This window comes from Gadus chalcogrammus, chromosome 4, assembly GCF_026213295.1.
Source record: "Gadus chalcogrammus isolate NIFS_2021 chromosome 4, NIFS_Gcha_1.0, whole genome shotgun sequence".
Lineage (NCBI taxonomy): Eukaryota > Metazoa > Chordata > Actinopteri > Gadiformes > Gadidae > Gadus > Gadus chalcogrammus.
The window spans coordinates 10,906,491-10,934,138 of NC_079415.1; the positions used below are offsets into that span (position 1 = coordinate 10,906,491).

General features: G+C 44.9%; 1 protein-coding gene across 1 annotated transcript in view; it reads right to left on the minus strand.

The window, feature by feature from the left end:
* Positions 1–12,102: 12,102 nt before the first annotated feature.
* LOC130381148 (matrix metalloproteinase-17-like) overlaps positions 12,103–27,648 on the minus strand; it is a 61,486-nt gene continuing 45,940 nt past the window's right edge. Inside the window, exons 6-10 of the mRNA XM_056588606.1 lie at positions 26,688–26,790; positions 20,546–20,628; positions 19,371–19,523; positions 17,398–17,655; positions 12,103–13,983 (exon numbers count right to left, since the gene is read on the minus strand). Coding sequence (XP_056444581.1) covers positions 13,658–13,983; positions 17,398–17,655; positions 19,371–19,523; positions 20,546–20,628; positions 26,688–26,790 — 923 coding nt within the window. The 3' untranslated portion in view covers positions 12,103–13,657. The remainder of the gene's footprint in view (positions 13,984–17,397; positions 17,656–19,370; positions 19,524–20,545; positions 20,629–26,687; positions 26,791–27,648) is intronic.

A 27,648-nucleotide genomic window follows, 5' to 3' on the forward strand; every position in this document is an offset into this window, starting at 1 on the left:
AGTCATGACAATAATCTTTTGTAAAGAATGTGCCATCCTCCTAGGTGTGATGGTCTTTCATTATTTTAAGTATTTAAAGAGGACAAAATTATTCTGGTGTTCAACTCACTCAGTGTTCAACAGTTTCCGGTCCTCCTCTCTGTAGACAGACTTACCCCCTCCAGTTATGTTTCCCACCACAGTGCCGTTGTTGTCTAATTTGATGTGTTATTATCTGGATGGGCTTGTCTGCAGTCCGGGGTGTAGAACCTTACAGTTCCAAGTCTTAGTTTAAGTAACTAACTGGTTGCAAAAATAATATAATTGAATATAAAATGATTCCATTTCCAACTTGGTGGCATTTCATTTTCCATTAAACAGGGGCCACTTGACAACATTGTGGCTGGAGTTGCCTGGCTGCGTCAGAATGCAGGTTTGCTCAGGGGGAAGGTGGTCGAGCCCGCATTTCCGAATATGGACGCAAAAGAACAGCAGGAGCTCCTGGAAAGGATACGTTCTTCAACTGATGAAGAAGAAAGGTATCCCCTGCTCTTCACATTTGATTTTCAGGAAGACATGGAGGTCTTCCTTAACATGGCAGCTGAGGAGGATCTTCGGGTCAACGCCATGTTTCTGGGTCGCTGGGTGGACAGCCAGTGACATTGCTGTGTGTGTGTGTGTGTGTGTGTGTGTGTGTGTGTGTGTGTGTGTGTGTGTGTGTGTGTGTGTGTGTGTGTGTGTGTGTGTGTGTGTGTGTGTGTGTGTGTGTGTGTGTGTGTGTTGAGGTTCTGAGTTCAGTTATCTGTTGAGTGTTCTTAATAAAGTGTTATAACGTTTACAATGTATAGATTTTTTGTATGACTTTACTTATTCACTTTGGTAACACACAGAGCTAAGTTAAAACACAGACTTGAGTTTGTCATATTTAAATATGGGCAAATAAGGTGGTCCAGCAGCACAAGGTAAGACAATATTATAGACAATTAGAGCCAGATATTAAATTAATGATGGTTCAGAGTAAGAATTTAGGAATGCAAAAGTGCTAATAACATGATAAATGATGTTCGAATGTAGTCGAACCTTATGATATTAAGACAACAGAATGTAACACAGCTAGACCTAATATAAATATGTCAGAAAAGGTGAAGCTAAAGGGGAATTGTTCTAACTATTCCTGTCCACTCATACATAGTATTTAAAATAATTATTAGCCTCAATCTCTGATGCCCTTCAGCTTTACAATACGAGTATCAGTTTGTGTCCTATCAAATATTAAATTGAGATGATTGCAGTATAACACGGAGGGAATTCTGAATAAGGTGTGTGTATTTACAGAAAGAGAAGAGCCATAAGCTCCAGCTTAAAGTCAACAGCGAGTGTCAGGTCTTCTGTCCAAAACCGGAAGCGTTTATCAGATTTTATAACTTAATTTATTTCGTTCATTTATGTAAACACATTACTTGACGCCCGTTCATTTATGTAAACACATTACGTAACGCCCGATTTTTATTTTATTTTCCGATTTTTATTTTTTATTATCCGATTTCCGGCGTGTGGGTGGATGTATCTGTCTGCAGCGGAAGTGCGTGTGGGTGGATGTCTGGAGCGTGTGGGTGGATGTCTGCAGCTAATAATAATAATAATAATAATAATACATTTAATTTAGAGGCGCCTTTCAAGACACCCAAGGTCACCTTACAGATCATATAGTCATCATAAATCGTTGCCAGACTAGACTCTCTTTCTTGACCCATGCTGCCTTACGTTGTTTCATTTCGCGCTGCGAGGCAGCCTGGATTCCATGGATCCGAATTTCGCCTGCGATAGGGAACCAATCACAAAACGGGGAGAGACGGTGAAGGGAAAAACGGTCTGTCTAGTTACTGGATCAGATAAAATGAGACGGAGAGGTAATAAAGTCTATCGGCACGAGGACCTTGGATTTATTAAGTAAAGTGGCAACGGTTATACAGAGTCATAAAGCGTGAGAAATCGAATATGTCTAAGTCCCTAATCAGCGCTGATGGTTCGTCCAGAGCTTCGCCTCCGTGGAAGGTCTGCTTCAGAAGAAGGGGAAGAAGTGTTAGAATCTCTCTGTGACACACTCTTATGCTGTATCTTCCTCTTGGTGAGGTGTGTGCGTTTGAGACTTATGTGGTTCTGTGTGTCTTTGCGTGACCTTGGCTCTCAGGCCCTAGTGTATCTTCTCGTGTTCTTCCTGATGGGGGAGCGCCTCAAAGAGTCTCCTGTTTGTGGCCCTCCCGTTCTGAGGATGAAACAGTGCATTGTCTGAGTGTTTACCATTCGCCTGGCGGAGAAATGGGGCCTTAGCTCTGGCCTCGACCTGACTATGTTATCATGTGTGTGTTATGTGTTTAAAAGTTGAATGTGACTGCCATGTGTTGTGCTCATCAGGCGTTAAGAGTTGACTATTGTAAGGTGACTGCCATGTGATGTGCTGATCAGGCTGGGGTAGGAGTTAGCTATATTTATAATGTACATGTGATGTGCTCAGCAGGTTATTTTGCCCAACATATCCCCCTCAAGTCGTCGCAAGACGACTTTTACTCATTAGGGATACGAGGGATAGGACTCCAGCGCGGGACTATCATTATAACACTTTTAGAAGTAACAGAAAGAAGGCAAAACAATCATAAAAACAAACAACCATGAGTATGGGACTAAAATAAGTCGCTGGACCGGGTGTATGGGGAACCACGTGGGAGAAACGCCACCCATGCTTCAGACATGGGTATGCCATACACACCCCACCTAGGGGGTGGCATCCACCCCGGCCTTACATCGCGAACAGACAATACCAACAATACTGGCCGCAGATAATACACAAAAAAGAGAAAAAAAAAAAAAAAAAAAAAAAAAAAAAAAAAATACAAGCATACAACAATACTAAAACAAATATCAAACGATACCAAAAAACAACAACAACCAACAACAAAACTAACACCAAACCCTAATAATAACAACGAAATGCAACAATAAAACAAACAGTAAACAATAAACAAAAATGCAACAATCACACAAATACTACACAATAACAATCACAGGAAAGAAATGCAGCCATGAAACGTGTCCCTAAATAATAGTAATAATAATAGAAAGATATGAGGTAGATAACGAATGGCAATCCCCCTCAACCCATCCCCAGATGACCACACACTAAGGATGTGAGGAGGAGTTAGCTGGTCGTGTAACAATAAGCAATCACACGCATGGGGTATTCGGGGTAGGCCCGGGGCACGGGAACAACTGAAACCACGGAATAGTCCTGAGCGTCATCACGGGCAGGTGGTCGCAAGGCGCCACCTGAGCATTAGACCCTTTTATTCAACTGCGCTCAGGACCTCAGCTGATAAACGGGCAATCAAGGCCCCTGGAATCTCGCCCGTGTGTATCCCCGAGCTCCATCTAGTGGGACAGCGATATAAACACAACATTTGCGTTCCCGGCGTCGGTTGCGTAGACGCGGGCATAGATATGGGAGCGGCTAAAAACAGTGAAGCGTACAGAAGCGAATACAGCCAGGGGCGCCCTCAAGCCTTAAGGGAACGGGCCGCAGCCCCTGGTGCCGGAACGCAGATCCCTGGTCCGGGCGACGTGGGTGCATCAGGTGCATCAGGTGGGAAGGGGCGGTGCCGTTGGCGGGGACGGGAATGCGGGAATGGGGCAGCCCACCTGGAGAGGTTACTAGCACGTCACAGGCGGGGGGGGGGGGGGGGGGGGTCGTGGTGGGGTTTCAGCATACGGTGGTGGAAACAGGACGCCGGGGCCGTGCACCTGGAGAGGCCACTAGCACTCACGGGTAGATGTCCGGCTCGGCGGAGACACAGTCGATGGCGGGGGTTGGGAGTGTGTAGGGGAGCTCGTACTCAAAGTCAGGGGTTGCAGGGCGAGGGAGGCCATACTCACAGTCAAAGTCTGCAGGCACCATTTGGTCGTCCAGGGGAAGCAGGTCCAGGCAATTCAGAAGGGGCATGAGGGGGGCCGCTTCGGAGTAGGGAGGGGGCTGTTGTTTCTCCTTTTCGAGGGCCGTGGTGATGAGGCGTGAGCAGAGGGTGCGGGCGCAGGGGATGCAGCTTCACCTGCAGCAGACCACAATCCCGACAAAGCCAGCCAGGGATGACAGGACGGCCATGAGAAGGCCCTTCCACTTGCCGAACATGTCAGTCATCCATTTCTCCATGGGGTTGTCGACCCCAGAGTCCTCTGCCATCTGGACGGAAAGAGCTCGAAGGCCGGCCAGGGCCCTTGTCACTGACACGTCAGGGGCCGTGTTGTTGGGATAAAAGTACAACATGTTGTCCTTATCATCCCACACACCCCTCCTTGCTCTGCCAATAGCATATCTATATCTATATAGTCCCTTGACCTTATCCGTGGAAAAATTGACAAACCGTTGCTGATTATAGTATATATTATTTATCCAATCAACATTTTTGTTAATAGTGGACCACCAAAACAGGACTGATTCAAACCCTGCCGAAATTTGATTGCATCATTCTTGGGTAGTTCGTCGGCTCCGGTCGTGTCTGCATCTGGCTCCTCCTCCGACCCTGGAACTTTGTGTTTCTCTTGCTGGAATTACAAACTTATGTACAACAGTTAGATGTTCAAACATATTTTCCTTAATTCTATTTCTAATTACTCTAATGGAAGTCCCTTTTGGGACCCTCGAATGTTAAGTGAAGGCATGGGTCGACCCTTAAGCATTTAATGCGGGGTTAGATGCGTCGTTCTGTTAGTTTTCATGCGATAACTCATTAGTGTAAACCGTAGTGCATTAGTCCTTTAATTTAGTACTCTAATTTAACTTTGTTAATCTTTGTCTCAAGCGTCCCATTCCTCTCTCCACCATACCTTGTGGTTTGAGGATTGTAGACACAGACTAGTCTTTATTCGACATGCAAATGTTGAATCACTTCAATCACTTCTCTGAATAAACGTTTTGTCTGAGCTTATTTCTGACGGAATTCCAAACCTTGTCGTGACTTCTCTAGTCCGAAACTTGATTACAGTAGCCGCACTTGGGTCTTTTGATGGGACTGCTTCTACCCATCTGTTGAACACTGTTCATTTTTATTTATTTATTTTTTATTTATTTATTTATTTATTTATTTATTTATTTTTTTTACACTCATTTAGCTGGATGTCAATCATTGTTTGCAAGTATGGTGAAGAAAAACCTTGTTTTCTAATTATTATTATTATTATTATTATTATTATTATTATTTTAATTCTCCTCAATACCTCCCCCCTTGCGCAATGGTCAAAACCATGCGCATTAAATGATAAGCAAATCTAAGAACGCCGTTGGTGAAACCAACGTCGAAACGTCTAACCTTAACCATCAGCAAACAAAACCAATCTTTTGGGAAGGGAAATCGAAACCAGTATGTCCAAAACCAAAGCCCAATATGGGTGGGTTTACCATCAGCCGCCTGAAACCACGCTGTTCCAAAGTCATGCACTAAACCGAAAAACGTACATGCGTTAGTGGGCTTCTATACCACAAAGGTAAAATAAAACAAAATAAAACGCGACATGCCCCGTTCCAAGACCACCTCTGCTGCCAGAGCTGACATGTCTGACTCCTGTTCCTCCTCCACCTTACACCCCACCCGGCACTTCCTATGATTGTTGCAGCTCGTGACTTCATGATCAAGTAAGCCAGTGCCCACAGCGACTCTGCCAAGTAATCGTGACTGTGCCTGCCTTAGGTCGTCCCGGGTGTCAAGGTGGGATCTTACCCGTCGTTGGCTAACCAGCCTTCCATACTGGCTCGCTGCAGGATGCCATACCTGGGATACAATCAATCCCCACCCATATGGTGGTATAGATCGCAAAGTGGAGGGATGGAGACAGAGTCTTCAGCCCCATCTGCCCTATGCAGCCAAGCGTGTGCGTAATGAATACACCTCAGGGAAACTATAAAACAAAAAGTCATTTATCAGAGTTAAAATTATTAAAGTGTTGCAGCAGCAGTAGTGGCATTTGAAAGGTAAACCCACTACTTCCGAATCCAAATTGACAACATAGCATGTAGGATCCCTTCCCAGCAGATGTGGCGTCAATCCACCTGTCATCCTTGACAAAAGAGATACACCCCATATTTTAATAGGTGTAGTCCTACTTGTACAGTTTATCAAGATTACTTTATTTTATTATTATTCTCCTTCTGTAATCATATCCATATTTATTCAATTATTCTTTCCTGTGTGAAAATAATATGAATCACTTAGTTAATAGCAACACCTTCTTTAGTCCAATTGCATTAGATTAGCATCACTGTTGTCCTATTAAAGTATCAACGTTATTGTCCTTATAACCTCCTCATGAACTTCGATGTTCTTCATCCTGAATGATAACTGTGTCAGGATGTTCATCATCCTGAATAAAAAACAAAACTAAAACTAAACTTAAAGAAAAACAAATTAGCCATAATGTGAATATCCGCTGCGTGTCTCCCTGTGACTCTCTCCCTCCTTCGGGAGAACACGCTCTCTCTCCCTCCTCAGTACGGGGTGCTGTTTGGTGCAAGACAACAGATAAGGGTGGAATGTGGCTTCTCTCTCTCTCTGCGTGTCTCCCTCCCACGTTGGGTGCGGCCATAACGCCTTGAAAGCGAGTGAGCTCTGGGGGCTGGGTGTGAGAGAAACCATGGGTAGTTCCTTTTCTCGGCCAGCAGAGGGGTTGTTCAGGTGAAACCTATGGACAGAGACTACAAAGAACTTCAAACATGGCAGACAGGGAACTACAAATTTATCAAAGCCTGAAAACTCAACAGAGCTCTACCTGCATTCCTTGGATATGTGGTATTTATGCCGTATGGCCACCACACGCTTTCAGTTGAACACACTCTCTATTTCCTTTCTCTGTACTGTGTGTTAGTGTGTCTCTCTGTACTGCCTGAATGGTGTAGGTCGACAAATGGGGGGGGAAATGTGTTCTCTCTCTCTCACCCTTCCTCACTCCCCTTAGGGTCAAGCAGCAGCTAGGACCGTTAACAGATAAGCCTGGAATGCAACATCCTCAACTCTCCATCATGGAACAAGGCCTAATAACTATCTCTCACACACAAAAAGATCCTTCTGTCCCTTCATTCACAAATAACTTTTCACTTTATTATATATAACTTAATACTGCTCCACCTTTCCAAATTTCTATGTACACAAAACTACGAAGCTAACCACCGAAATTGGTACAGGCCTCGTCAGGCCGAACCAAAACACTCTCACAGGTTCTAACTTCCATACAATTCTAGGGAGGGGAACTACAACATGAGGTGGAGTAGAGGACTTCAAATATGGTGGACGGGGACCTCAAATGGGAGGACTACACATATGGGAAAGGGGATTACACTCTGGGCCTGAAAACCATACAGAGCCCCTTCTCGTGGTCCTGAAACAACCGTTCATTGTTAGAAAAACACGCACTCTATCACTACCTCCAACTGTCTAGAGGGAAAATGGTCCCTCTCGATCGTCCTCCGACTTTAGCTCTCCTTGCTATCTCTCTCGCTCCCTCTCACACACACCTACACACACACACACACCCAAACAGACCTTTCTCACTCTGTCTCCTCTAAACGCACACACAAACATCAGACACGGCAAAATAGCGTTGAGCATAGCAAAGCAAGCAAGCATTGCACACATAGCCGGGTTATCATTAATTGATTTATTTCTATATTTAACCGGCTCACAAATACGCTCGTCCTCTTTCTTTCTCTCTCTCTGGGCCTCTTACACACACACACACAGCCTCTGGGCCTCTTACACTCACACACACAGCCACTTCGTCACTCTCTCTCTGGGCCTCTTACACACACACACACACACACAGAAACATATAAACTCTTGCGTACGCGCACAGGGATGCACACAGTCTTTTTTCACACAGTCTCCCTTTCACTCATGCTCTCCTATTCTTCCACCCACGCTGACTCTCGTTCTCGACTCCATACACACGCACTTGCTCTCTGGTCGTGAAGGTGGGGGTGAGAGGTCTCTGCTATCCCTAGTCTGCGTCAGTTCAGGTGTCTGTCTGTCAGTCCCCGCATATGCAATGAATATATGGTCAAGAAATCGCTGTGCTTCTTCAGGCACCTCAGATTCACTTATCAAGGGCGGCGAGCCTTAGGCCTCGAGGGTGTTCTTTCACCACGCAACGAGCCTAGTTTATTTATTTAATACACAAACAAAGAGAAGGGTTCTAACCTTCTTGATACACAGGTGGGGCCTTTAACCCTCTTGATACACAGGTGGGGCCTTTAACCCTCTTGATACACAGGTGGGGCCTTTAACCCGCTTGATACACAGGTGGGGCCTTTAACCCGCTTGATACACTGGTGGGGCCTCAAACCCTCTTGATACACTGGTGGGGCCTTTAACCCGCTTGATACACTGGTGGGGCCTTTAACCCGCTTGATACACTGGTGGGGCCTTTAACCCGCTTGATACACAGGTGGGGCCTTTAACCCTCTTGATACACAGGTGGGGCCTTTAACCCGCTTGATACACAGGTGGGGCCTTTAACCCTCTTGATACACTGGTGGGGCCTTTAACCCGCTTGATACACTGGTGGGGCCTTTAACCCGCTTGATACACTGGTGTATTTATTACACATCCATTACTTGGCCATCGGTAGTCTCGTATCACTATGACCGATTCTTATAGGCCCTATGGTCTCGTCGGTATTCTTTCACCATGCAACGAGCCGATATTCGATGTGTCACGCGTTCAGGGTTAATCGGGTTTATGGGGAAATGCTGGAATTCAACTCTATTCGTCCCCACGAGATATCCCGTGGCGAACCGCTCTCACAGTCTCACCTCCTAATGTGGTTCCTATATAACTATGCAGAGTTTGGATTTATCAACAGGTTCTGCCTACCTTTTGTTGGGCCCGAGGTGAGACTGCAGGAACCGGTCCGGTGCTCCGGGGTCCCGAGGTCGTGCCGCTCTCCGTCTCTCGTTTCCCAGTTGCGTGTTCAATTCAGAAAAAATCACGTCGAGGGTCACCAAATTGAAGGGAAAAACGGTCTGTCTAGTTACTGGATCAGATAAAATGAGACGGAGAGGTAATAAAGTCTATCGGCACGAGGACCTTGGATTTATTAAGTAAAGTGGCAACGGTTATACAGAGTCATAAAGCGTGAGAAATCGAATATGTCTAAGTCCCTAATCAGCGCTGATGGTTCGTCCAGAGCTTCGCCTCCGTGGAAGGTCTGCTTCAGAAGAAGGGGAAGAAGTGTTAGAATCTCTCTGTGACACACTCTTATGCTGTATCTTCCTCTTGGTGAGGTGTGTGCGTTTGAGACTTATGTGGTTCTGTGTGTCTTTGCGTGACCTTGGCTCTCAGGCCCTAGTGTATCTTCTCGTGTTCTTCCTGATGGGGGAGCGCCTCAAAGAGTCTCCTGTTTGTGGCCCTCCCGTTCTGAGGATGAAACAGTGCATTGTCTGAGTGTTTACCATTCGCCTGGCGGAGAAATGGGGCCTTAGCTCTGGCCTCGACCTGACTATGTTATCATGTGTGTGTTATGTGTTTAAAAGTTGAATGTGACTGCCATGTGTTGTGCTCATCAGGCGTTAAGAGTTGACTATTGTAAGGTGACTGCCATGTGATGTGCTGATCAGGCTGGGGTAGGAGTTAGCTATATTTATAATGTACATGTGATGTGCTCAGCAGGTTATTTTGCCCAACAACGGCAAGACGATGTCGACATCTATTCGACACACCCATCTCGTCTTCTTCCTCATCGAATTTCTGTCATTCTACATACGTCATCTGGTATAATTGATACGCTTGGCTATGAACTACGTACAGACTCATATGATAGACATTCGTAGCGCCCAATGAACGGCTCCGGGCAATCGTAAACCACGCCTCAAATACGAGAAAATTAATGTGTGGTTCCCAGACCTCAACTCAATGTAGATTGAGATGAGGTCTGGCGTTAGCCAGGCTAGTATCACCGTGTATTAGCAAGCAAAAGTTTCCTCATTGAAGTGTCTTGACAGCAAAACGTGTGTCCTTTGGGTTAGGTCCTACATCCAAGTCCCATATGCAGAGAAGCACCTCAAGAAACTCTCAGTTAACTTAAATAAAGTTATGCAAAACGCGTTTAGAAATCAATGCACTTCACAATAAGACCTGGCACACCATTGACCACCAGCAGGCTTCACCTGATATACCAACCCCATAGTTACACATGCTTTGAAATAGAACGTGGAAGAAAATTGTGAAAATCTCACCCCCCCAACCTCAACGGCCATTTGGGGGTGAACTGGAAACCGAAAACTGGAAACTGGTGACGACCACTGTTGAAAAGTGGCCAAGAAAAGGGCACATTTCGTTCTTTCTGTCTGGAGGTCAGTCAATTAATGGAATGTCTGCCCCTCATGAATACAGGCACGTACAAAAGGTTGTTGGCATAGTGTAAAGGGAAGGTTTTGATATAATGGATGGCGCTGAATGCTGTCATTGAAAATGGTGGTGCTTTATAGAAAGTCTTGGTCCACAAAAGTATCCTGTCACTGTGTAACCTATCTCAAGGGCATCAGACCTTCTGTTGCCAACACTCATAGTCTGCCGAATGACCTCAGTAAGAGAAAGTCATCATGGATTAAGTATTCATCCATCCCTTTCAGTTTCCGCTGTGGATTTTGTATCTTGTATACTTGAATTGCCGTAGTCTAGGTTATTTATGTGTTTCTCTGTGGTGAAAAGCCTCACAGAGTGATTGACATTAGCTCTCTGACTGAGGGCTTCTAAACACCCGCTGTGCTCAAAGTGCAGAACGTACGCCTGTTCTGCACAAACAACATAATGATGCAGAACCAACATAAGTGGCTTGTGCATCTCTCTCCCTGCAGAGGAATAAACAACACAGAGAGCCCACCGTCCCACAGAGTAAACACTACGGTCGGTGAGTAAGTAGGCTACAATGCGGGTTGAAATGTGTTTCGAAGCCGACAACCGTTTTAGACCACCCTCATTGTCATAACTCAATATAATGCACGGCTAGCTGCATAGTCAAGACTGAGACAGAGTAAGCAGCAGAGAGAGAATGGCTAGTTTTTGTACCCTAGGAATGATTAGCTGTGCTTGCTGGAATACACAGACTTTTTGTGAGTACAGGCCTGTGATTCACAACATTTCCAACAGGGGTCAAAGGAATACTGCTTTCACTTACAAAGCAACTGTTCAGACAGGATTTGGCATTGGCAAGGCGCCTCTTTTTATGAAATGCAGCATGAAATAAAAAAGTGACCAAGGACACTTCTACCATATTATTCACCTACCTATTCAACTAATGACCCTATAACCAGAGGAACACTAGACTAGACTAGTCCCATCCAGTAGCTCTTTACATAATGTACCAGCCCCGGTGCTCTGCTGAGCCTTGCAGTTCAGGCTCTACCTCAACCCATCATAACATGTATACAATACATATATATGTGCATGTGTTTCTACATTGTATTACGTAAAAGCAGATGCTATGCTTATTTTTTCCATTTTTGTGTACTCAAATGATTCGTTAACTTTTGGGGTCCAAAACTCATTGTTGAATGTAAGTCACTTTGGAAACACCTTCAGCTAAATAAATGTACATTCATAATTAAATATAGTTTTTCAGTACAATTGTCAACGTTACCTACAATATTGAGCATTTGTTTAATATTATTTTGTTTGAATTACATTTACTACTTCTATAATAATTAAAGTTGTAGACACTGATTTAGACTTTTTAATGGTCCAAGGTTGTAGGAATCACTAGGAGCACAGTTGAAAATGAAATAATAATTTGAGGCTACCCCTAATTTGTCCTTTTATAAGGTGAATGTGAAATATGTGGTGGATAAATACATCAGAAAGTGGTGTACTGCCTAGAAGAATGAGTGTTATTATCCTCCTTTTTTGCTGTTTCTCGTCTATCCTGTGACAATGGTGACGTACAAGACAATAAACAAAAAAGGACGTAACATCTTTCTAACCGAGATCTACAAAGTAATAAAATAACTTTTGAAATGTGTCTTAATGAATCAGAATTCAGTTTGACTGAAACATAGAAAAGTAAAACAGCAACAGACACGGATAACGTAATTGCTCCAAGATTTCTGATGCATTTATTTTTGTAATATTTGTCTTTCTGTCTGCCTCCCAGTTTGTCATTGCCTGCTTTGATCGTCTTCTGTCACACTTTCTAAAATAAATGCTTGTATAAACTTGTGAATTTAAGTTAGTACTTTATTTTTATTTTTTTTTACAAAAATATTTGACATTAGAAAACATCTCAAAATCTATATATCTCAGTTGTTGTTTCCAACAGACACTTGACTTCTCGTTTCAAATATATCAATGTCTATATTTAAATTGTATGTAAATATATCTTAACGGTAGGAACAAAGCCATCAAATCAACACAGCTGAATAGTTCAGAGGTTTATAAGACATCAGACAGCCCTCTTCGTCATCCTTTAGCCATGGGGGAGGAGGGAATCTTGGAAGTGATGAAGAGGAGGGTCCAGTGGTGGTTAATGTGCATGTTGGTCTGAACATCATGAAATAATCGCTAACTCGATTTTTCAAAAACAATATCATCACAATCCGTATTTATTACACCAAAAAAAAAAATACAACAGAACCAAAACCTATCCAATGCTGCCAAAAAACATGAGCCCAAAAGACCTCTTTGAAGCACAGTTCTAACTCAAAGGGGAGTCTACTGTCCACCATTTTAGCCCCCTCTATGCACTTCTAGCCCGCGTCTTGGGGAGTCCAAGTATGCAAACTGGCTATAATCAAGTAAAATGACCACCTGGCTAGTTCTGGCATTACATTGTAGAAGCATTATATTAAAGCACTTGTTGGAATTATCGGGAATGGCCAAAAATAAACAGCATGGAGCCATGGTTTGCCTTGCCTTTAATTTATCTACATCGGTGCATATCTGAAGACAGTTTTTGTGTGTTTTTTACCATCCCAGCGTGCCTTACATCTGTCTTTGCTACGTGCTAACTAGCTACTTAATGTATATGAACCTGTGCATTACTTAACCTTCTATTTACCAACTAGCTAGCATCTCCAAAAATGTATCTTGGCTTTGGTCTCTCCCTGAATCTCGTAGCCTTACTGTTAGCCTCCTTTGGCAAGTCATCCAGCCCCTAACCTGCTCCCTTATACACTGTACTCAAAGCAAATGCAATTTGCTTTGGATAAAATGTCTTAAAAAAAGTAATAAAGAAAATGGCTAAGATGTTGACGTTTACTTGACATGAAGATCATTACTGCTGTTCACGCCCTTGGAACACTGCATTATTGCCAACAAGCTCTAGAACAAGTAAGACGCCTCATCACGTTTGTGATTAACTGCAAAAAGATATGATGAAAAGAGACAAGTGCTCCCTCTGAAATAACAGTTTCCCCTATTTTACTGTTAAGAGAAAATACATGACGATGTCCATGACAGATAAAAAAGAAAAACAAAATTTGAGGAACCGAGAACAACTGTCAAAAAAAAAAAACGGTCTAGTTGGTTCAAAAATGACCTGTCCCCTGGCTCTCCACCCAATCAGGCTCTGGTCCTGTCCTTTCGTCTCGCCGACTCGGCTGCAAGACCACCTCGTTTCAGTTCAACTCCCTTCAGCTCCTCCTCCTCCATCATAGCGGCGGGGCACCGAGGGCCAACAGGAGTGTCCAAAGGGGTGGGAGGAGCCAGAGGGTGAGAGAAGGGGAGGAGCGGACCCCCGGCGGGGAGGCCATGTCGGAGGTGCAGGAGCACACCTCGTAGCCGTTCTCGGCGTGGTCGGGGAGCTGCCGAACGCCGCCGTCCGCGGCGCCCTTGCCGTCGGCGTTGGGGGAGTCCGCCTGCATCTCGGTGCAGAGCAGCCAGTCCTTGGCGATGAGCCGCGGGAACCCCGCCTCCACCTCCATGTCGCTGGCCAGCACGCGCCAGTACTCTTTCCCTTTGAAGAAGTAGGAGGAGCCTGGACCGGAAGAGAGCACAGAGAGCCGCCAGGGGGTCAGGGTATAAGATGTCACAACAAGATACATATCTCAAACGCTTTCAAACGCTGTTGCACAACGCTCTCGGCATGTTCCGATGTTGGGCCGGTTCGGGAGAGACCACCGCTTCATGTGTTCAAGCTGCAAATACGCGGGTTACAGATGTCCACGCGCAGGGGCGGCGAGGTCGCGGCCGTGTACTGTTGGATGTTGGATGCTAGAATTGCATGGGCTGAGAATCAAGGAATAGTGAAAGAAGGTTGGCACAGCACAAGTCTGGACGTTTCCGGTACTTATTCTCTGAAGGTTAAGATGGAGTAAACATCTGTGTGTGCACCGTGACCTCAAAATGTTTTTTCTATTCGTGGTTTGTAGAAATATTCACAGGGAACACAAATGATCAGGGCCAGTGAGTATTAGAGATTGTAAACGGAAGCAGCAAAATAAAGTTATACATTCTTGCACTCTCAAATTCAGCCTTCACGAATGCAGAGGTAGTGACCATCGACGCACATTGAATATTAAAAAGCCTCCTGTGTAACACAGATACATTTTGAGTCTTTATTTGGGGCATTATTTGGTTCTGTACATGCCATTCTGAATGATCTCTTTGACCAGATGATGATGTTTTGTTCTCTGATCTTATCCTTAATCTTTCAGATTTCTAAATCTTTCATTTTCCCCCTGTTCACACACACAACAGCCATTGATGTGGCCCCCTGCCTTGTGTGTCTGTGTGTGTGCGCATGCACAGACGTATCCCTGTGGTTCCTACAATTTACTTCAAAGAAAAATATTCTTTATGTACTGCTGTTTCTTGAGCCCCTCTCCTCCCACTCCATATTCTCACACACACACACACACACACACACACACACACACACACACACACACACACACACACACACACACACACACACACACACACACACACACACACACACACACACACACACACACACCTCAGATTCAGCACACCGAGGGTAAAGGTAAGGAGCTTCTACACACTTGTTTTTAGAAGACCCAAAATAACAGAGGGTAGAAGAGAAGTACAGAGCTCCAAAAAGGGTCTGGCCTGGGATTGGCAGTTACCTTCCCCTGAATCCCGGCCCTAAAAAATTCAGAGTCTGGTGTTGGTTGACACTTGATTGGCTTGAATCGTAACCAAGCCAATCAGCATCTTGTAGGCAACTTAAAAGAGATGGAATCTGTGTTACCGTAGCGAGCAACAGAAAACAACAGACTATATTTTATCTATTGAAGCCATTTAGTAAAATTCAACAACAGAGGGAGCAGAGAATGACATGTTATCTGCTCTGTGATTGTTTTCGGTGGACCCAACACCCCTCTGTCTTTGAGAAACGCATCAGATGAAAACTCGGACTGATTATGAAGTGAAACTCAATAGAAATTCAGGATGACTTCGGGCTAGGCAGGGCGTTCCTTTAGTGACAAGCACCGCTTGCATCATTAGCTTGTTTTGGGACCTGCATGAAAACACTTTTCAGTTACCCGAGACAAGATAATAATATGTTAAGACGACGGTGAACGAAATTATATAAAAAATTGTGTCACAAGTCCGTGTGTACACACACACACACAAAATTGTTTCACAAGTCCAAACTATATTTATCTTATCATTGTTACGGATATAAATATGTATATGACTAGTTCCTTTAGTTCTTTGTAATATTAATACATTTTTTATAGATTATTTTAACTACGTGTGATTCATGAGGCAAAAAAATGGATACAGGCATACTGGGCTTCGAACCCACACCATGAGCTGAATCCACCCTAACCCCTCTAGACTACTGTGCCATAATTTAATAGCAGGTCATGAAATCCAAATGTGGACCAGCACCAATATGATTTTGTTGATGTTATGAGTCATCTCCCTTGAGTTACGAGTGACTGAATACCAAATTTGGTTGGGTCGTACGGGCAATACTTTAAATAAGATTGTTTACACTTCTTCGTACTTAATAATTCATTGCATTTATATCACGCTTTTCAAGAATCCCAAAGCACTTAATAGTGTTTGTGTGTGTGTGTGTGTGTGTGTGTGTGTGTGTGTGTGTGTGTGTGTGTGTGTGTGTGTGTGTGTGTGTGTGTGTGTGTGTGTGTGTGTGTGTGTGTGTGTGTGTGTGTGTGTGTGTGTTTGGGGGGGGGGGCATGGCACTTGATCCACTATCCAGGAGTAAACATTCTTGCAATGTATACATACAGTATGTATGAATTTACATTGGTGTTTCTCGTGTCCAATTTCTTTAAATATGTTTATAGGAATACAGATATCTTTGGAAAAATGGACCTTGATCTCAATGAGACTTCCTGTTTAACAGTACCTGTAGTTACGATAAAAAGAGACATCATTTGAGTTAATAAGTAAGAAATGGCCTAGCCCTCAATCAGGTAGTAGTGAGTGAAGTACGCTGGGAGAATATCCGTTTAGAGTTGACTGCGCCTCCTTCTTTAAGAGCTCCCGGTTAATTACTGAACAATCAGCACATATTTTCTGTGATTTTCTATTTCAGAAAATCCATCTTGCCTTTCAAACACAAGTGCATGGATTGCAAAACTTCTCAATGGACGAGAAACATCGGGAGGGGAAGGAGCAGACATTTTATCTTCTGACTTTTAAATCTCTAGAAGTACATAAAGAGGGATAAATCTCTCTCTCTCTCTCTCACGCACATTAGAAGCCCCCCGTTCCAGACGTTCCGTGGTGAGGAGAGACCCCTGGAGAACCGGATCAACACCAGTAGTTATCATCCACGGTCCCCCTCCATCCATGTTTACTCTTCTTCAGTCTGGATCTGCTCTGCTGTACCCTATCATGTCTCATGTATTGTGCATCCTGTATTGCGGGGACGGTGGGTTCTATGGATGTCCACCGGGGGGGCTCTTCCTCATTCAACCTCATCTCTCTCGCTCGGCTGGGGTTAACTGGGGTGAGGTCGGTAGGGGACTGAGCCGTCCAGTCACCACGTTGTGTGGTCAGTGCTCCACTTTCTTCTTTCACTGAACTCTGGTTGGGAACATGTATAATAAAATGTATTGTACATCTGCTCTTCTCCAAAGTGCCTCTGAATGTCGGTGAATCACTCAATTGAATGGAAAACAATTAACCTCCATTCAATTCAGCTAATTAAATCACCAGGAAGCTCCATCGACCTTGCCAGCGCTATAAAGCCTCTCTCTCTCTCTCTCTCTCTCTCTCTCTCTCTCTCTCTCTCTCTCTCTCTCTCTCTCTCTCTCTCTCTCTCTCTCTCTCTCTCTCTCTCTCTCTCTCTCTCTCTCTCTCTCTCTCTCTCTCTCTCTCTCTCTCTCCCCCTCCCTCCCTCCCTCCCTCGGTGTGTGTGTGTGTTGACCATGCACAGAAGCCCCCTCACCATCAGACCACCTCATGGCGTCGTCCAGGTTTGGGGGCAGCCCCTTCCAGAGCGAGGCGTCTTTGGGGTACCCCGGGTCCATGCGTCTCAGGTGGTCGTCATAGCGCCAGTAGTGGACGCCCTGGAAGAAATATGTCTTGTCGTTGTGCGGCCAGACGAAGGCGGCGTCCACGCTGTCCATGGGCAGGCCGAAGTCACTGATTGGTCGAGGGTATCCTTCCTCCACGTTGTTGTCTTTAAAGACCCAGTACTTCAGACCTGGAGGGGAGGGCAATGGGCGGGACAGGGGAAGTGTCAGTCGAATGACTCCACCCAATGAGATTAAACACCCAGTACTTCAGACCTGGGGGGAGGATGTGGGACAGGGAAGTGTCCGATGTCTGTCTCTGACAATGAGATTAAAGACTCAGTACTTCAGACCTGTAGGGGATAGGGCCGGACTGGGAACTGTCAGTCAAACGTCTCCATCATGGGTTGTATAAACAAATTAAGGTTTTTAACATCTTCTTTTATCTCATATCTTGTTTATTGCATTAACACCCCTTGCCCACTGCATCCGTCCGTTGATGGATCTCATTGACATTGAATTGAGCGGAGCCACAATGCATTGTGGATCCATCCGTTCCGTTGGTACCGTCGGCTCCGTCAAGAAGTTGAAAAATGTTCAACTTTTCAGGCAGCCACGGATCCGCCATCCAATCAGATCGCGTATGCAAATTTATGCACTGTGACACTACTCGGGTTTGGCTGACGGATGCCTCTGCAAAGACTACTCCCCCATCTGTCAGCCACGCCTTCCGTCATCCGTTGACGGATGGATGCAGTGAGCAAGATGCGTAACTCTTATATATCTCGGCATATGAAATTATCATGATGAACATATGCTAGACATCAAGCCATAATAATTAGAAATACTCCAACACATCAACAGAAATAGAGCACTGGGATCTAATTGGCAGTGAATCTTCTTATAATTAAGGGCTTATGGCTGTTATCGTGTCATCGGCAAGATGTGCCAAGTCTCAGTTAATTGTGGGTTTCAGTCTCCCTTACAGAGTATATCAACAGTTGCGGTTTTCTTCTCCACATATCTATCTGCTCAATGACACAAAATAAAAAGAAATGCCCTTTTTATAATATAATTAGCTATTCAGAGCAGGGTTCCTCAACCTCTTTTATTACTGAGGCCCAGTATGCATATACTGGGGGAGGGTGCAGGCAACCTGACTAACCAGTAGGGGTCGCTAATGCAGCGACCAGGACACAAACCATTAAATTCCAGCCTCATCTAATCTAATCAACACAGATACTGTTAAGCCATCATTTAGAATATAAACGCGGCTTTATTAATAGACAGTAAAAGTCTAACAGTCTAGCAAAACGACTGTGATGTGCTGTGTAAACATCAAGCCAATAAAAGCTTAAAGATGAGCTTGGCCATCGTATGTTAACAGTATTCAATAAGCATAGCGAATAAGAATTGTATATATTTGTTATTACTAATATTTAATTTGTTTTGTAGGCTTCAAAGAGTAATGCAATAATCATTTGTTAAAAGTGATTAATTATTTTCTCTACTCAAAGTAGTGTGCACAATGAGTACAATTTAATCTAGCAGTACCTCTACTTCAGTACAATCTCATCAAAGGAACAGTACTTCTACTTGTGTACAATCTCATCTAAGTAACGGTAATTCTAATTGAGTACAATCTCATCAAAGGAACATTACATCTACATGAGTACAATCTCATCTAATTAGCAGTAATTCTACTTGAGTACAATCTCATCAAAGGAACAGTACTTCTACTTGAGTACAATCTCATCATAGTAGAAGTGCTTCTACTTGAGTACAATCTCATCTCAGGAACAGTACTTCTAGTACAGTATGATGGTTCTGTACTCTTCCCCCCTGGACATCAGAGTGTGGTTGTGTGTGTGTGTGTGTGTGTGTGTGTGTGTGTGTTTGTGTGTACCTTTTAAGAAGACGATCTTGTGGTCTCCGGGTCTCTCGTAGACGGCGTCCAGGCCGTCTAGGTTGGCAGGCAGACCCCTCCAGAAGCGCTGGATCTGGGCGGGATGCAGGGACACCAGGTGCCTTTCCCGGGTCAGCCTCCAGAAGAATTTCCCTGGGATACACAGACGATGACGGATTACCATGGTGACCTTTATTTAGAATAGGTAACCAACTATTTGCTTCTATTAAGTTTTAGTAAACCCAAAAATCACCATATCAGCTCAGGTTCAACACAGTTCAGTTCGGGTCAACGTGTGTCATTTTTCACTAACATGTTTGACGTTAAACAGGGTAAATTCTCTGTCATTAAGTCTGCTACTTCTTGTTAAAAACAATTTTCCACAGTTGTATTTTTCTATTGGTTCCTCAGCCTAGTCGGAGCGATCGTGAGGTTGTTTTTGACCATCGTACGTTTGACCATCCCCCTCGCACTTGCTGCTATGGAACCCAAAGTGTCAGTTGTATAGATATTTATAAAGCAATTACATGACATGGCACATAATAAAGTCCCAGTGATTCTATACAAGGTTATTTCGTCCTATCACATTGCATTTTCGTCAAGAGATTCATGGCCATCAGGAACTGGGATTCTCCTAACTCTCATTTCCACTGAACGTTATCGCAGACTTAAGACAAAAATTAATTCTGCCAGGCCGGTTTTCCGTAAAGTCTATCTACCCACGGTGGTCCGACAGATCCAATTACCCTCCGACGTGAGAGGCAGAGCCCAGATCCAGCCGATGACAGCGGCATGACAGGTCATCCTTGAAGTTCTGCCCGTGTGTTCACTTTATCAGCGGCTCAGGACAGATTGTATGAACCGGTGGTGAGGATCAGAGATTTTCTTGCTGTGGAGTTTTTTCCCCTTCCCATGTGCAATTAGGATAGCTTTTTAATTAGTGCCTGGAGTCGGCGGTGCGCATGCCCGCACACCAGAGCAGGGACGGATAATAATATAGTCATCTTGAAATCAGCAGTCATTATTAAAGGCAGACATTTTTCCTTGTCACAGATTCTGCAGTTTCATTTCCCTCTCCCACCCTCCCTTTTCAGCCCTTATGTTATCTATTTTGGTAGATCCCTCTCCTTCTCCCTCCGTCTCTGGTTCTCGTCCTCCCTGTGGGGCTTGTGTACCTTTGAAAAAGAAGGCTTCTCCTCGGATCTGGGCCACGGCATCAAAGTGGCTCGTACATCTGTCTGGGGTGTCTCGCCCCAACCTGAGAGAGAGACACAGAGTGAGACAGAGAGAGAGAGAGAGACAGAGAGAGACACAGAGTGAGACACAGAGAGAGTGAGAGAGACAGAGAGAGTGACAGAGTGAGAGAGAGAGACAGACACACAGAGAGACACAGAGTGAGACACAGAGTGAGACAGAGACGGAGAGAGAGAGAGACAGAGTGAGACAGAGAGGCAGAGACAGAGAGAGACACAGAGTGAGATACAGAGAGAGAGAGAGAGACAGAGACAGAGAGAGACAGAGAGTGAGACACAGAGAGAGAGACAGAGACAGAGAGAGAGACAGAGAGAGACACAGAGTGAGACAGAGAGAGAGACAGAGAGATTATTTAGATACCTTCCAGTATACTAAAACTCTTACAGAACAGTTGTTTTACATGTGTGTTCTTGTATGTGAGAGTGTGTGTGTGTGTCTATGTATGTGTGTTTGTGTGTGTGTGTGTGTGTGTGTGTGTGTGTGTGTGTGTGTGTGTGTGTGTGTGTGTGTGTGTGTGTATATACTGTACATGAGTGTGTGCATGTACTGTATATGAGAGTGTATGTATGTCTGTCTGTCTGTCTGTCTGTCTGTCTGTCTGTCTGTCTGTCTGTCTGTCTGTATGTATGTATATATGTGTGTGTGTGTGTGTTTGTGTGTGTCTGTTTGTTGGTGTGTCTGAGTGTGTGTCCACTAGACTGCATCTCTGCCTCAGCAGTTAAGCATCTCTCCAGCGTATTCATCCGTCCTCCCTTCTACCACTCTCCCCCTGCCCCCTCCAACCCCGCCAACCCCACCAACCCCACCAACCCCACCCCATACGCCGGCTGCATGCTAATGCTTCTAGCTTGCTGGGTGTGGGCCGGGAGCACCACCACACACAGGACCACTGCTGTGAGGGACAAAGACCCCAGTCCACAGCCCATTAACACTAAGCCACTGTCCACCTTAGCCCCACACCACACATGCATATGTGCACACACACACACACACACACACACACACACACACACACACACACACACACACACACACACACACACACACACACACACACGAGAATGCCGCACACACACACAAACAAACACACACACACACACACACACACACACACACACACACACACACACACACACACACAAGAATGCCGCACTCACACACACACACACACACACACACACACACACACACACACACACACACACACACACACACACACACACACACCGGGGCGCTCCTCAGCGTGCGACCCAGCAGTTTACCCAGTCTCTTAGTCATTTTTATCTTTGCTTTTAACTTGTTCTAGGGGAGTGTTTATTTTGTATTTTGTGTGTGAATGCGAAAACTGTCGGTGATTCAGCCATGCTAACTACGGGAGCACTCCTGGAATTCTTTGTGATCATTATCACGGTGACTCTACTATCGGGATCTACCTGTTGTGAGGCGAGTGGACGCGGAGCTCCAGGAAGAGCTCTCAGCAGAGAGTTTCTCCTCTCGCTACGGACCTCAACAGCCGGCGTGATCCCAGATAATATCCCAAGAGAGCTGAGCAAGCCGGCCCAGGAGCACCGCCGGAAAAGGGGAAGGAGAGGTGGCCTACGACGGAGAATCAAAAAGCTTCGGCTGGATGATCGCCGCAAGTTACCACCGCTCCCTACCATACTGCTCTCAAACGCACAATCTATCCGTAACAAAATAGACGAACTGGAATCATGGGCAAAGTTCGAACGGGAAATTGGAGAATCGTGTCTACTTGCTTTCACGGAAACATGGCTCAACGACTCAGACCGGGACGAGGACTTGACATTAACTGGGTTTGGAAGCCCAATTCGTCTTGCCAGGTCACCGGAGACAACTGGTAAAAGCCGTGGAGGATGTGTGTGTTTCTACGTCAACAAGAGGTACTGCAACACCGTTAAAATCAGGGAGAGGATATGTACCGCTGACTTAGAACTGCTTTCAATCTCACTCCGCCCGTTCTACCTCCCTCGGGAGTTTCAACAACTATTCTACACGGTTGTCTACATTCACCCACGAGCCAACGCGTCAGCTGCTGCCCAGCTGATCGCTGACACAACACACAAACTGGACGAAATTTGCCCCGACGCACCCAAATTCATCCTGGGGGATTTTAATAAATGTGACTTGGGTAGAACTTTGAGAACATATGAACAATATGTAACTTGCAGCACCACACAGAAAAACACCACTATTGACCTCTGCTATGGGTCAATAGGTGGAGCTTACCGTTCCATACCCATGCCTGCCCTAGGGGCCTCTTATCACAACAGTGTTTACCTCATGCCAGTTTATAAACCGTCCTTCATGCGCTTAGAACACAAGGAGAGAACGGTGAAAATGTGGTCGGAGGACAGTATCTCCTCTCTCCAAGCATGTTTTGAGTGCACTGACTGGGACTGTTTTCAGAATAGCACAGATAATATTGACGAACTGGCAGATACTGTTTCATCATACATTACATTCTGTGTCGACTCAGTCATCCCAACCAGGATCTCTGTCCATTACCCAAATAATAAACCATGGGTTACTAAAGAACTTAAATCAGTGATAAATAAGAAAAAGAGGACATTTTACACTGGGGACCCTTGGGAGAAAAAAGCGGTCTCCAAGGAAGTGAAAAAAGAGATTAGGAAGGCCAAAATGAAATATAGAGAGAAGGTCGAAGAACGGTATAGTGGGGGGGATCTCAGAGCTGCATGGAGGGGAATTAGGTCAATGGCATCCATAAATCAGTATTCTAGTGAATCCAGGCAGCCAATAACGGTTAAAGGTGTTGATGTCCCTGATTTGTCAAATGTTTTTAATATGTTTTACTCACGTTTTGAATCATCTGATTTCTCTGAGAACATTTCTATGTGGAGGGACTCTCCTGTCCCTCACAATGACATTGTGATAGCCCAGGAACTAGTAACAACTCTGTTTAAGAGAGTAAATATTATGAAAGCTGCTGGCCCTGATGCTGTTTGCGGACGCACACTGCGTTACTGTGCTGACCAGCTCAGTGTGGTATTTACTCCACTCTTTAATATGTGTGCTAAGAAAGGCCAGATACCTCAGATATGGAAGAGCTCCACTATAATACCAGTAGCGAAATCAAAAAATCCCAAAGAGCTAAAAGACTTCTTTGAGAAAATTATTAAGGATGAAATCATGTCCCTGGTCAGTGGTAAACTTGACCCATTGCAGTTTGCTTATCAAACTGGGAAAGGTGTAGATGATGCAAAACTCTTCCTTTTAGACACAATGTATAAACATTTAGAAAAGCCTGGATCTCATGCTAGATTGTTATTTGCAGACTTTTCTTCTGCTTTCAATAAGATGCAGCCACATATTTTAATTGAGAGACTAGCTGCTGAGTTTGAGTTACCCCATCAGATACTGTTGTTGCTTTTAAACTTCTTAACAGACAGAACTCAGAGGGTCTCTGTAAATGGACACTTGTCCCAGGCCATTACATCGAATACTGGTTCACCTCAAGGGTGCGTACTCTCACCCCTGTTGTTCATTTTGTACACAGATAGCTGTAGGTCCTCTCAACAGGGAAGTTATCTAGCTAAATTCTCAGACGACACTGCGTTGCTGTCCCTTTTCCAAGGTCCACATTGCAGCCATGGCCTTGCTTTGACATCGTTTGTTAATTGGTGTGATAACAACTTCTTAGATCTAAATGTAGAAAAAACAAAGGAGCTAGTCATAGATTTTAGGAAAGTGAAGGGAGCGCTCAAACCAAGTGTCATCCATGGGGAGGAAGTCCAACTTGTAGACACCTACAAATATCTAGGCACAGTATTTGATAACCAGCTTAAATTTCATACAAATACTGAGGTAATTGTAAAAAAGGGACAACAAAGAGTTCACCTGTTGAGAATGCTGAACTCTTTCAGTGTCTCAAAAGTTATTTTGAGAATTTTTTACCAATCTTTCATTGAGAGTCTTTTAACTTTTTCATTCATATGCTGGACTAAAAGTCTGTCAGTGAAGGACATGAATAGTTTAAATAAAATTGTGAAGATCTGCTCTAAGATCACTGGCATCCAGCTCAAGAGCATAAGTTCATTGTGGAACAAACAAGCAGTCCAGAAAGCTAAATGCATTATCAGTCAGCCTGACCATGTCCTCAGTAAAGAATTTAAACTAATGCCTTCAGGGCGGCGCTACTGTTCAATCAGGACAAGAACAATGAGGTACTCCCACTCTTTTATCCCTGCAACCATCAGGTTACTAAATGATGACAAATGTCAGGAGTAGGTGGAGAGCACACCAGTGTTGCTGGGTGTTTCCGGGGGCAGGGTGGTTGTTACTGACAGGTTGAAATGAATTGTGAGTTAAATGTGTGTGTTGGACTGCCTTTGATATATGTTTTTTGTCTATCTCCTATTGCTATTTATTGTATTTATTAAGTAATTTATTATGTGAGACGGGAAGCTGTGAACGAAATTGCCCATTTTGGGATAAATAAAGTTTTTCTAATCTAATCTAATCTAATACACACCAGAATGCTGCACACACACACACACACACACACACACACACACACACACACACACACACACACACACACACACACACACACACACACACACACACACACACACACACACACACACACACACACGCCACTCCAGTTGGACATCACATGATAAAAACAGATAGTGACTAAACAGGGACAAATTATACATAAGGGGCTGACTCATACATGATGAACCACACTGATTCAGTGTATTTTTGTTTGTGTGTGTGTGTGTGCATGTGTGTGTTTGTTCGTGTGTGCGTGTTCTTGTGTGTGTGTGTATCTGTGTGTACGTGTTTGTATAGGTGTGTGTGTATGTGTTATGTGTATACGTGTGTGTGTGTGCGTTTGTGTATGTGTCTATGTGTGTGTGTGTGTGTGTGTGCCTTGTTCACAGAACAGACGCTAGTGCATCTGAGTGGGATTTGAGCCGCTAGATCACACACAGCAGCGGCGGCTTTGTTAGTCACTTGCCCTTTTACGTGACCGGCGATCCGTGGCCTGAATGCTCCCCATTGACCGGGGCACACGGTTTTCCGTTCAAATCTCCGTCGTCATTACCGCCTGTTTGTGCGTCGGACGGAGGTCTCGCACGTGGCCGTGTGACGGGGGAACTGTTCAGTCGTGATGAGGCGCGGGCGGGCGGTCGTGACTGTATCCGACCCGTTCTAGCGGCCACAGGACCTTTCTGTGAACCACCGTTTCTTCTTTCCCTTGTGACGTCTTATTGCGTGCCAGACACCACTGATCAAACCCTTTGTCAAATTCGTGCATTTCTATCGTTAACATTATTTATTCTTTTATTTATTTTTTTACAGTCAAGGGCTCCTAAAGTGCGGCTCAGAAATGCCTGCCGGCTCACGCCACAGTGGAACCGGACAGCATCTGCCGCTCTCCGCTGTTCCCGTGGGGAGGAGGAGTGCCTGAGCACCGGGCTTCCACTTGCAGCTTGTTTTGCTACGCCCAGACCCGGCATGTAATTCTGTTTAATCCCTGGAAGCCTGATAGGGCAACACCGCGTAGTGGGATGTTGTGTCTTCAATGTGTCTTCGCCATTGATGTGCGAGAGGGGTTGAGGTGAGACACGAAAACCAGCTTTGGGAGACGCCTGTCTGTGTGGCTCTCTGTGGATCATCTGAGGTCCTCACTATAGCTCCACGGCTTCTTTCAGGAGGAGCCATGGAGCTATAGTGAGGTCCTAAGACAATAGCTGAGCTGCTTTAGGGTCTGACTGTTGAGGACAGGTTTGTGTTTTACAGTTTTACTGTTTCATTGGCAGGACAGTGTGCCTGGGTCTCTCTGTCTGTATTATTATGTTTGACTGATGGTAGCGTGTGTGTGTTTAATGTTTTAATGTTTGATGGATAATAGTGTGTTTTTGTGTCTGTAATTATTTGGTTGTGTTGGTGTGTGTGTGTGTGTGTGTGTGCCTGGGTGAGTGTGCATGCATGTGTGTGTGCATGTGCGTGTGTTTGTGTGTGCATATGCATAAGTGTGCGTGCGTGTGCATATGTGTGTGTTTGTGTACTCACAGGATGGTGGACCTGTTGTCTGGGAGGTCCAGCAGGACGGGGGGTTCCTCGGTGTGGGAGGGGGTTCCCGGTCGCTTGGTGTGTGAGACGGAGTCCCGGACCCCTGAAAGCAGCCAGGAGGACAAGTCACGCACACGCTTGTGATCAGTAGCACCCGCATCACTTTGGTTTTGACCAATCACACGCTAGAATCCCAACGTCCAATCAGAAAAAAAAGATTTTCGGTTTACTAAAACACAATTTCCGTATCCTAATACAAACACAATTAGAAGAAGAACAGCAAAGACAAGGAGAACAAATATAATGAATGTTTTTTGTACAACGGTAGACTCTCTATCGGCACTAAACTCATGGTACTGAACCCTATCTTGCTCCCTCCAAAGCTCTCGCTCTACAGGAACGCACATTAGAAGCCCCCCGTTCCAGACGTTCCGTGGTGAGGAGAGACCCCTGAAGAACCGGATCAACACCAGTAGTTATCAACCACAGTCCCCCTCCATCCATGTTTACTCTTCTTCAGTCTGGATCTGCTCTGCTGTACCCTATCATGTCTCATGTATTGTGCATCATGTATTGCGGGGACGGTGGGTTCTATGGATGTCCACCGGGGGGGCTCTTCCTCATTCAACCTCATCTCTCTCTCGCTCGGCTGGGGTTAACTGGGGTGAGGTCGGCAGGGGACTGAGCCGTCCAGTCACCACTTTGTGTGGTCAGTGCTCCACTTTCTTTGAGTCTTTCACTGAACTCTGGTTTGGAACATGTATAATAAAATGTATTGTACATCTTGTCTTCTCCAAAGTGCCTCTGAATGTCGGTGAATCACTCAATTGAATGGAAAACAATTAAACTCCATTCAATTCCGCTAATTAAATCACCAGGAAGCTCCATCGACCTTGCCAGCGCTATAAAGCCTCTCTCTCTCTCTCTCTCTCTCTCTCTCTCTCTCTCTCTCTCTCTCTCT